At 21.2% G+C, this 11,989-nt stretch overlaps 3 protein-coding genes across 4 annotated transcripts in view; 2 read left to right on the forward strand and 1 right to left on the reverse strand.

Annotated features, from left to right (window-relative positions):
• Positions 1–1,129: 1,129 nt before the first annotated feature.
• LOC102679347 (alpha-L-fucosidase) lies at positions 1,130–3,611 on the forward strand. Its single transcript, XM_006624475.2, has 6 exons — positions 1,130–1,671; positions 1,786–2,037; positions 2,108–2,470; positions 2,549–2,767; positions 2,839–3,062; positions 3,482–3,611. The coding sequence occupies exons 1-6, from the start codon at positions 1,401–1,403 to the stop codon at positions 3,566–3,568; spliced, it is 1,416 nt and encodes a 471-aa protein (XP_006624538.1). The 5' UTR covers positions 1,130–1,400; the 3' UTR covers positions 3,569–3,611.
• An 874-nt stretch (positions 3,612–4,485) lies between these two features.
• LOC102679602 (cytosolic non-specific dipeptidase) lies at positions 4,486–7,651 on the reverse strand. Of its 2 annotated transcripts, XM_031514579.1 has the most exons (7): positions 7,633–7,651; positions 6,943–7,058; positions 6,417–6,867; positions 5,909–6,337; positions 5,349–5,822; positions 5,202–5,274; positions 4,486–4,504 (listed from the first exon to the last, which is right to left on the reverse strand). In XM_031514579.1, the coding sequence occupies exons 2-6, from the start codon at positions 6,981–6,983 to the stop codon at positions 5,224–5,226; spliced, it is 1,446 nt and encodes a 481-aa protein (XP_031370439.1). In that variant the 5' UTR covers positions 6,984–7,058; positions 7,633–7,651; the 3' UTR covers positions 4,486–4,504; positions 5,202–5,223. The 2 variants fall into 2 exon arrangements, with proteins under 2 accessions (XP_031370439.1, XP_006624540.1); XM_006624477.2 differs by lacking the exon at positions 4,486–4,504 and having other exon boundaries at positions 5,166–5,274.
• Positions 7,637–11,989, forward strand: part of LOC102679472 (HBS1-like protein) — a 5,616-nt gene continuing 1,263 nt past the window's right edge. The window contains 8 exon segments of the mRNA XM_006624476.2: positions 7,637–7,874; positions 7,962–8,027; positions 8,116–8,409; positions 8,489–8,530; positions 8,924–9,069; positions 10,766–11,340; positions 11,424–11,653; positions 11,755–11,984. Coding sequence (XP_006624539.1) covers positions 7,832–7,874; positions 7,962–8,027; positions 8,116–8,409; positions 8,489–8,530; positions 8,924–9,069; positions 10,766–11,340; positions 11,424–11,653; positions 11,755–11,984 — 1,626 coding nt within the window. The 5' untranslated portion in view covers positions 7,637–7,831.

The following is an 11,989-nucleotide window of genomic DNA, read 5'->3' on the forward strand; positions in this document are numbered from 1 at the left end:
ATATATAAAATATATTTTAAACCTAATGTTTAAATTATATTTTGTAAATGTTTATATAACATTTTGAAAATAAAAATTTTTATCATTATTTTGTTCGCATATTATTTAAATAATTTTATTTCTGTATTAAAGCAATTAATCGAACCCATATTTATAATAATTAAATCAATAGCAATAATATTAATGATATTCAAATGATTTAATATCAAAATAGGAGATATCGAAATTTTTAAATACTTGATATTATTTTTCGGTGATATCTTTTAAAAAATCATTTAATATTTGAATCAAAAATCATTTAATATTTTATGAAAGTATCGATATTACTTGTTTTATACAAAGATTTTATTATTTTACAAAGATAGATTAGTTTTCATTTTTAAATATCAAAATCAGATATTGATCAAATATTGCATATTCGAATAATAATAGAATAAATACAATTAGAGAGAGCAAAATATAATATATTTACGATAATATATGATAATACAATTAACGATAATAATAATATCTATTATTTGTGATACCTGATAACTCTCTTTTATTCAACGATATATAATAATTTTATTTATAAATATGATTTCAACATGCTTGAATGTATTAAATCAATCAAATTTAATTATTTATTAATCAATCAGATTTGCATTTTTTATAGAGGATTTCTTATTAATTGCATTTTAAAAGTTTCGATCGTTTCGAAAGTTTTGTTTTGGAAATTTTAAAAATTTTGATCGCCTCAGAGGTTTTTTAAATTTTAAAAAATTCAAAATTTTTATCATCTCATCCATATTAGCTGTTTTTCTTATTAATGTTACATGATTCTGGATTTTATTGGTACTTTTCAAAGGATAAAATCAAAAGTAAAAAAAAACAATGGATTATGCAAATGAAGTAGAATAACTTTCAAAAGATTTGAATCTTTAAGACTTTTAAAATAATTAAAATTTTCAATTAAGACAAGAAACAATTAAGATTTTAAAAATTTTTAAGAATTTTTAAATTTAGAATTTTCACTATTTTAAAAATTCGAAACATTGCAAATTCTATCAATTTATATTATATAATTTGAATTCTCTATCTAAAAGAATTTGAATTTGATGCACAGTGCTGCTTATATCACTTAATTAGATTAGATGAAAATTCAATATGGCATCATAACTTGCAAAATTTTCAAAAAATTCTTAATAATTTAATTTTTTTGAATAATTTGAATAATATGTGTGTGACTTTTGTGTAACTTTTGAATTTAACTATTAAATTACCCTAAATTTAATTTAAAGTAGGATAAATAAAATTCAATAAACTATTATTTTTAAATTTATAAAAGTATTAAAAAAAGTTCAAAAATTTGGATGCAAGTTAAGTTTAACTTTTATTTATAATAAATTTTAAGAAATGCAATGATTTTATCAATTTATATTGTTTTAATCTTTTCAATATTATGTATATCATGGGAAGATCAATATATATCTATAATAACTGATAAAGAAAATTATAAAATATTTCGGCCTATAAAAGCAGAAGTAAATAAATATTTTCCAACATGGAATAGTTTAGATAGTCGTCCACTTCCAAATTGGTATAATGATGCGAAATTTGGTATTTTTATTCATTGGGGTATTTTCAGTGTTCCTAGTTTTGGCTCTGAATGGTTTTGGAATAATTGGAAAGGTAATTTATATTTTTTTATTATTAATTAATTAATATTTTTTGTTTAATTTAAAATTCTATATTTTTCAAAATAATATAAATTTATATATAATTAAATTTAAATTTTATATATAGAAGAACATATTGGTACAAAATATCATGATTTTATGAAACAAAGGTATCCACCTAATTTTACATATCAGGATTTTGCTCATGACTTTACTGCTGAATTTTTTAATGCATCACAATGGAGTGAACTATTTCAAGCTTCAGGTGCAAAATATATTGTATTGACAAGCAAACATCATGAAGGATATACTTTATGGCCTTCAAAATATTCGTTTAGTTGGAATTCTATAGATGTAGGACCACAAAAAGATCTTATAGGTATTAATTAAATTAAAATTTTTATTAATAGTAACAATCCAATTTTTTAATTAATAATTTTTAATATTAGGTGAATTAGTTACAGCAATAAGAAATTTAACTAATTTGAAATTTGGTCTTTATTATTCTTTATACGAATGGTATAATCCTCTTTATCTACTTGATAAAAATAACAATTTTACAACTCAAATCTTTGTTGAACAAAAGATAATCCCTGAATTACATGAGTTAGTAGAAAAATATAAACCAGAAATTATATGGTCTGATGGTGATTGGGAGGCATCAGATGATTATTGGAAATCAAAAGAATTTTTAGCTTGGTTATATAATGAAAGTTCTGTAAAAAATACAGTAGTAGTAAATGATAGATGGGGTCAAAATATATCATGTCATCATGGTGATTTTTATACATGTTCTGATCGTTATAATCCTGGTAAATTGAATCTAACATAAACAATATTTTTTCCAACTTATATTTTTTATTTATTTATTTGTAATTTAAATTTTTTAGGAGTACTTCTACCACATAAATGGGAGAATTGTATGACAATTGATAGAAAGTCTTGGGGATTTCGTAGGAATGCTGTTCTATCAGAATATTTTACTTTAGCAGAATTAATAAAAGAATTAGTAATTACTGTAAGCTGTGGAGGAAATTTATTAATGAATGTAGGACCAACAAAAGATGGTATTATTACTCCAATATTTGAAGAAAGATTGCGTAGAATGGGTATGCTTATAAATAAAAATATATACTTATAAATATAAATTTATTTAAATATATAGTGATTTATTTAATAGGTGATTGGTTAAAAATAAATGGAGAAGCTATTTATAATACTAAACCTTGGACAACACAGAATGATACTTTAACTTATAATGTTTGGTATACACAAAATAAAAACACAAAACAAATTTATGCAATAATTCTTACATGGCCAAATGAAGGTGTATTATATTTAGGATCATTTCGAGCAACTTCCAATACACAAATTTCTGTACTTGGATCTAATTTATTAATAGAGGTATACATAGCAAGAAAATAATGAAGCTAATAAAAATATGAATAAAAATAGTAAACTATAGATTTTTTTATTTGTTTTTTTGAAAATGATCTCCAAAAAATTCGACAAATATCAATTTATATTAATTGTTTAAAAGAGTTTTAAATTGAAAAGAATGTGAAAATTATTCTATTTGTATTTAATTGTCTTATTATATTTTAAGTGTAAAATACAAATTTATGTTTTTAATTGTCTTTTTCATAAATTATCTTTTTTTACTAGCCTCATTATTTTCTAGTATTATATATATTTAATTTTAATAAAAACTTCATATTATATAATATGAATATCATATTATATAATATGAATATCATATTATATAAATAGTAATATAAATATAATTATTTAAATTTAATAATTTAATATATCTTTAATTTCAGTGGAAACAAACTATTAAAAAGTTGAAAATATTCTTACCAGCAGAACTTAATAGAGGACAACCAGCTTGGACATTGAAAATAAAATAAAAATAATATTAATTCTTCATAGAATTTTTTAAAGATTTTTTTTACCTATTAAAAAACACAGATGACAACGCAAAAATAAATAAATAATTCCCATTTTTGAAATAAAGATAAAATAAGGACTTAATTAATCTTTTTTAATTAAATAACATATTTAGTTTTCTTATGTAAAGAAAAAAAATATATTCAAATCAAAAATATAAAATTTTATTTTTTTATTTTTTATTACATATTTTTCCTTCAAAATTTTATTTATGGATGTTTGTCATAAAATATTTATAAAAATACAAAATATCTTTGGAGAGGATTCTAGACATCAAAACAATGACAAAAATTCATCAATTCAAATTCAAAATACATATACATATATATTGACTAAGCTTAATTAATGAGTTATAAATAATTTTAAGTTTATATTAGAATGAGGATAACAAGTAAAAAAAAAATAAAGAAAGAACACTGAACTGAAGTTATTTAATACTTTAATATATATTTTTACATGATATTATTATATCAATAATTATTATATCAATATTAAATATCAATAAGCAAAATGAAAAAAAAATAAATACAAAGACAAATTTATATATTTTTAATAAACTATTTCACAATAGCATAATATATCATACAATGTATATTATGTAATTATTTATTTAACAAAAAGTTATCTCAAATAAGTTACAACAAATTTTAAAATATTAACATTATAATATAATAACATTAAATTCATAGATTCATTTATATTTATAGATAAATTGTACAAACATTTTATTTAAATCCAATTTATTTAAATAAATTGTTATGTAATATTTAACTTATCTATTTATCAAAATCTATAAAAACAAATCAAAACACATTTTCATCTAAATTAGAAAAATTAAATATATTTTTCTATCCAAACTTGCTTCTTTTAATTATTTTCATAAAATAAAGATAAAAGCTGATTCATTCTTATATTCAGTAATCTGTGAAATTCAAATTAATACTGCGATTATATATATATATATATATATATAAGAATAAAGCAAGTTTCAATATAGAAAAATATATTTAAAATCTTATGGGAATATTTTGATTTATTCCTATAAATTTTGATAAGTAGACAAGTCGAATATAATATGATGATTCATTTCAATTTGAAATGTGTAATATAATATTGAATATCGTGAAATTTGCTATAAATTGCAGATTAATATATGTTAATATATATTGTTCAAGTTAAATGCTCTTTAAATAATTAAAAAAATTATATAATTTCAATTTATATAATTATATTTTACTATATCTATGTAAATTATATATTATATTGCATTAAAATTCAGATAGTTATTTATACATAGAATATTAATACGTTTATTTTTGGAATTGAGGAGTTACTACAACACAATATTATTGCGCGTAGTTGAACATTCTCCTAACATTTTATCTAACATATTATCATTTTAACATAAATTTAAAATGCTTATAATTCGTTAATTAACGTTATCGGATGTACATATATTTATTTTTTTTTTTCGTTTTAATAGAATCCATCCTTCAAAAATATCTCACATTTTTATAAACATTGCTTATAATACAAAAGAAATAAGTTTTTGAATGCGTCGATATAAATTTATATTTTGATTATTTTTTTAATATATATGTATGTGCATGCAATGTTAATGTTGAAGTTGTGCTATCTCATATAAATAAGCTCCAAGTATCTTAGTCTAAATAAAAAATAAAATATTTTTATATTTAAATAAAATTATAATGAAATATTGTTTTAAATAAGAATACTTACACCTTCAATATAATTACAAATATTTATTTTTTCATTTTGAGAATGTGCTCCATCATCACTAGCACCAACTGGTAAAAGTATTATATTTTTGCCTGTTGTTTCTTGGAATGTCAAAGTAACTGGAATAGAACCTCCTTCACGTGATAAGTCAGGTTCTACATTATAAACATGTTTAATAGCTTTTCGACCAGCCAAATAATTTGGATGATCAGGATTTTCAGACCATGTTTTTCCTCCATGATACATATTAACATTAAATGTATTTGGACTACCTCTAGCAGCCCATTTTTTATTCAAATATGCTGTTACTTTCTTTGCAGTATCTTCAGGTGTCATACTTGGCACTATTCTAATTGAAAACTTTCCAATAACTTTCCTTGGAATAACAGTTTTTGCACCTGGTTCACTAAATGCACCTTCTATTCCATGAAGAGATAAACTTGGTTCTCTCCATCGATGCATCAAAATTTGAATCTAACAATATAATTTAAATATTTATTAATAATACAAATATATAAAATATATACATAATTAAAACTTAATAGCAATTAATTTCTTACTTTATCTTCATTATGAACTAATTTATTAATTCCAATAGAATCTCTGAATTCAGCAACATCAAATTCTATTGTTTTATAAGATTCTAATTCTTTTTCTAGAATTTTATCAACTTTATCATAAATATCATCTATTAAAATTTTTCCATTTACATCAACCAATGTGTTTAACAAATATATCAAATCTGGCATTGCTTCATGCAAAATTCCACCATATGTACCACTATGCATATCTTTATCAGCACAAATTACTTCTACATGAAAATAACAAATACCTCTTAAACCATATGTAATACAAGGTTTCTTAGTGGTCAACCAATAATTATCAGATATGCATATATAATCAACATTTTGTAAAAATGTATTTTTTCGTGCCCAAAGAAGTTCATCTAAACCTTCACTACCACTTTCTTCCATACCTTCAAAGACAAACTTCAATCGAAAAATATTTTAAATAATAGTATAAAAAAAAATTGAGAGAAAAATATCACAAAATTATAATTGAAAATACCTTAAGATTAACAGGAATATCTATTCCAATAGCTTTATAAGCTTGTAATACATGAATCCAACAAAGTACAGGACCTTTATCATCTGTACTTCCACGTCCAAATAATTTACCATTTTTTTCAGTAAGAATAAATGGTTCAGTATCCCAACCATCTTCTTTTAATGCAGGTTGAACATCCAAATGTCCATATATGAGAACTGTTTTTTTTTTAGGATCAGATCCATAAGTTCCTAATAAAACAGGTGGTAAAGGAATTTGATTTCCATCTGGAAGAACTTGTTTTCCTATATCTACTAATTCTGTATTGATTCCAAGATTTTTCAATTTGATTTCTGTCCATTTCATCATCTTGATTACTTCATTTCTATGATTTGGCCATGCTGAGACAGATTTTATAGCTACTACTTCCCGTAAATTATTTATATATTCTGTTTTATGGTCATCAATATAACTAAAAATGTATTAAAAAATATTACATAATTACAAGAAATCATATATAAAAAATAAATTAATATTATTTATATACTTAAATAGTTGTTTCAACGTTGGTGGAAGTTCTGAAGCCATTTTTTTTATATTTTATTCAATATTTATTAAAAAATTATAACTCTAAACTCGAAAAAAATAAGTTGAAAATATTTCCTGTAAATATATATACATGATGAAGTAGAAATCTTATCTTATCTTGTATTATAAGTGACTCATTTATAATATATATATGACTTATTTTTAACATGATTCATACATTTTACTATGTATTATATAAATTTTAAAAAGTATTTAAAAACATATTTCATTACTTATTTTTAAAAAGTAAATTTAAATTTTTAAGTTTCAATTTTTTAAAATCTTAAGCATTTTGATGATTATATAATTATACATAAATATATATATAATTATAGATAACTAACTATAACATAATAAGCATGAAATAAAAGCAAATAACTTTAATTATATTTTTTTAATATTGAAAAATATATTTCAATATATTTTAATTTATATTATTATTTAATTTATAATATTATTTAATTTAATGTTTAATATATATTTTATCAAATAAATATTTAAAATAAAATTACATAGAAACGTAATTTAAATTTAACCAGTTAAATTCTTGCGTTTAATTGCTATAGTGATTGTAACAAAAATCATCCAATTGCAAATGATATTTACATACATATAAATTAATATATATAACATTTATCATTTTTATTACCTTTAAACGTAAATAGTAATTACCAGAAGAGAATTAAATATTAAATAGTTGTTAATTTAAGTTGATATAAACGTTGAAACGCCAATATAGATGGCGGAATTTAGATCAACTTATATATATATATTCTTTCTCGTATAATATGGAAAGTTACAAATAATAAAGCATAAAAGGATTGACCTCTTTATTACAATTTTACAAAATGTCTCGTCATCGCGATATACGATGCATGAATTATTCAGAAGGTTTGAAATAAATAAAATACTACATTACATTTTATTTTTATGGCTCTTAAAATTTTTTATCAATTTTTAATGACATATTTTTTATAGAATATGAAGGTTATGATGATGTTTATGGACATTCAGTAGAGGATGACTACTGTGTATCCCCTAGTGGTATTTTTACTTAATACATAATTGATGTATTAAATTATATATATTTAGTATAAAATTAATATTAGTATACTGATTATTTCAATTACAGCTGAACAATTTTTATTTGATCGAAGTAAACAACAAAATATTGCATCTTTCATTACGGAACCAGATATAGTAGAAGATAATGAAGATAATGAGGAACTTCCAATATCTTTAAATGAAGAAGATATAGTGCTTACAGAAATTGAATGGGCTAAGCTTATGTCATGCATGGAATCTATCAAAAGTGTTATAGGAGATACAATATCTGAATCTGAAATTAAAAAGAAAATTATTCAATCAAAATTTGATACTGAATTAGCAATTGATTTAATTTTAAAAGAATCTTCAAAAATTAATGGTATGTGTATTTATTATATATAATATTATATATAAATATTTTTATTATTTTACAAGTTAAAATAAATAAATTATTTTAGATTCATCTATAATTAATAAAAATAATTTGGAACTTCATTCAGGTATATTATTATTTATTGACATTATAATAATTATGAAATATTTTTTAATTAATGATTATATTTCTTAATCTAATTTTAATTTAATTTTTTTGTTTCATGTGTTGTCTTTAAATCCATTGGTAAGGTAAGATGCTGCATCAATTAAATCTCATTCTAATTCATTCATAATACCTAAATTATCATTTAATAAACAAGAGAATATTGAAGGTACTAATGAGAATGTATGTCTCATAAATAATTTAGAAAGTTTCAAAAATTTAGCTATTAGTAATTCTCTTGTAAGATTTTCTTCTTTGTCTGAATTTACAAATAATTCTATTGATTCTACGTTATCAAATTCTACAATGGATTCTTTAAAAAATAATACAGATACAATATCATTTAAGTCTTTAGCTGATTTAACAGCACATCATTTACAAAAATCTAGCAATTTAATTGATAGTACAAATTCTAATGAAAAAAGATTTTCATCTAAAACAAATTTTGTAATACCAAAATTATCAATTCAGAATGAAAATTGTAATGATACACAATTAGATGTATGTGCTATTCAAAAACATATAGATTATTCTATGGATTCATTAGAAAAAAGTTTATCTAGCGTATTTTCCTCTTCAAAAAATTATACTGATACTAATATAAAAAATGATTCACAAAATATAGAATTAAAAAAAGATACGATATTAAATGAAAATGGTACTCGGACATCATCTCCAGATTCTTGGATGATTGATTTAAATTCTGCTTTAAAAGAAGCTACATCGTTAATTTCAAGTAATCAGAATTATGCAAAATCAAAAATTTTAGAAGATGATTATAATATTATTTCTAATACAAATTTAAAAAGTTTTAATCAAAATGATGAAATTCCATGTGATATGCTTCCTACAACATTAAATTTAAGTTGTCTTAGATATGTTAAACTTCCATATACAAAAAAGAATGTATCTTTATTTGGTAGAACTTTATGCAGAACATGGAAATTGAAAAAACCAATTCTTAAATCTCAGGACCATCATGAAAAATTAAAAAGATTTGATTTTTCAGTTCCATATACTCGTACTTAAATGTGTAATAATGTATAGATTAAATTAAGTACAAAAGTTTTGGAGTACAAAATATTATTATGATAAATATTACTTTTATGAACATATACATATATGTTACACATATATAATACTAAATTATAAATTTTATATAAATTTATGAATACATAAAAAAGTTATAATTAACATACATATATATATATATATGTATGTATATATGTATGTATATATTGTATGTATATATATATATGTGTATGTACAAAATATTTCTTTTAAGTAAGAACTGTTTAATATTTCATATTGGATTAAAGTTATCAAAAAAATGTTTTATCAAAAGTTTAGATCAAAAGCGCATGTATTATGCATGTACTTTTTTGTATATATTATACATTACTTTTTTATAAGTCTAATAATAGAGATTTCAAGGTCAATTTTATTTTTTTAAATTAAATAAAAACTATGTAATTTGGAATATATTAATCGATTTATCTAAATGTTGTCTATAAAAAAGTATTAACCTATTTACACATATTAAAAAACTATTGATTTAAAAGATATTTTAACTTCAAGTTTATAAAAACTATCATATAAAAAACAAGAAAAGCATGAATAGTAGAATATCACATTTTTCTTGTTTTTCATGATAAGTTTTATAAACTTTAATTCTTAAATTAATAATTTTTCGACATAAGTAGGTTAACACTTTTTTTATATGCCAAAAATAAATCGATTACTGCAATTTAAAATTTCATTTAAAAAAATCAAGTTGATCTTAAAATTTTCTCTAGTACTTAATTTGCAAAAAATAATCTGTACTATATAATGCTTTTTTTAAACCAAATTTTTATTAAAATATTTTTTTGATAATTCAATATAAGATATTCCATTATTTTCACTTAAAGAAAATATTTTGTACATAAATATATACATACATACATATATATATAAAAAGTCATATAATATAATTTATTAAAAAATAGTTTTACTTATATTAATTACATTTACTGTAAAGTATTATTTTCATGTAAATATTTTCGAAATTTTAAAACGAAATTTGTGAATTTTTAAACTGCAAGAAAAAGAAAATGTATTTTTAATACTAGAACTAATAATATATGTTTATATTAAAATCTTTATATATTTTTTTTATATTTAACATTAAAATAACAATTAGTTACTACTACAATAGTAGTTTACAATAAATTTTATGATAGGTAAAAAATCATCCAAATCTACATTTCAAGTTACAACATCTTCTAATGCGAAAATCATTCCTGCTGGAAAACGACCTATTGTAAAAGGCTTTAATGTAGGCGGAATTGAGAATACAGATGTAATGAATCTTCATATTGAGAGTCCTCGCTCTCAAAGTCCATATTCTGATTATAATAGCCCAGAAATAAAAAAGAAGGAAAATTTATTGAAGGAAAAAAAGATTATTTCTTTGAATGTAAATAGTCCACGATGTCAATCTCCAATATCAGGACATCAAACATATGATTTGGATTCTAAATTAAAACTTAATGAAGAGAAAGTTGATATTATGAAGATTTATAAAAATAAAAGAGGAAATAGCAAAGAACAATTACATTTAATTGTGGTTGGTCATGTAGATGCTGGTAAAAGTACTTTATTAGGACGGCTTTTATGTGACTTAGGACAAGTTCCATCAAGGTTAATACATAAATATCAACAAGAAAGTAAAAAAATAGGAAAACAATCCTTTGCTTATGCATGGGTTTTTGATGAAACAGGAGAAGAACGGTGATTAAAATTTTAAAAAATAATTTAAAAAAACTAATATACATATTTCTATATCAATTAATTTTTATATGTTCTTTTAATAGGGAACGTGGAATAACAATGGATATTGGTCATTCTAAATTTGAAACAAAAACAAAATCTATTACTTTATTAGATGCACCTGGTCATAAAGATTTCATACCTAATATGATTACTGGTGCTACTCAAGCAGATGTTGCTTTATTAGTAGTAGATGCTACTAGAGGAGAATTTGAAACTGGTTTTGATAGTGGTGGTCAAACTAGAGAACATGCATTATTATTACGTTCATTGGGTATTTGAATTTATGTGAAATATTTATATAGTATATAAAATATTCGTATAAAGCATTTATATGTCATCATGGCTAAGTAATAAAAATAATTAATTTTTTAGGTATATCTCAATTAGCAGTAATAGTAAATAAATTAGATACAGTAGATTGGTCAAAAGAGAGATTTGATGAAATAGTGAGCAAAATAAGCATATTCTTGAAACAAGCTGGATTTAAAGATAATGTCATTTTTGTTCCTTGTAGTGGTCTGTCTGGTGAAAATATATTAACAAAGCCTAAAGAATTTTTGTTTAATTGGTAAAACTATTAGTTAAAATATTTAATATATATATATAT

This window comes from Apis dorsata, unplaced genomic scaffold (assembly GCF_000469605.1).
Source record: "Apis dorsata unplaced genomic scaffold, Apis dorsata 1.3 scaffold_1074, whole genome shotgun sequence".
Taxonomy (NCBI): Eukaryota; Metazoa; Arthropoda; class Insecta; order Hymenoptera; family Apidae; genus Apis; species Apis dorsata.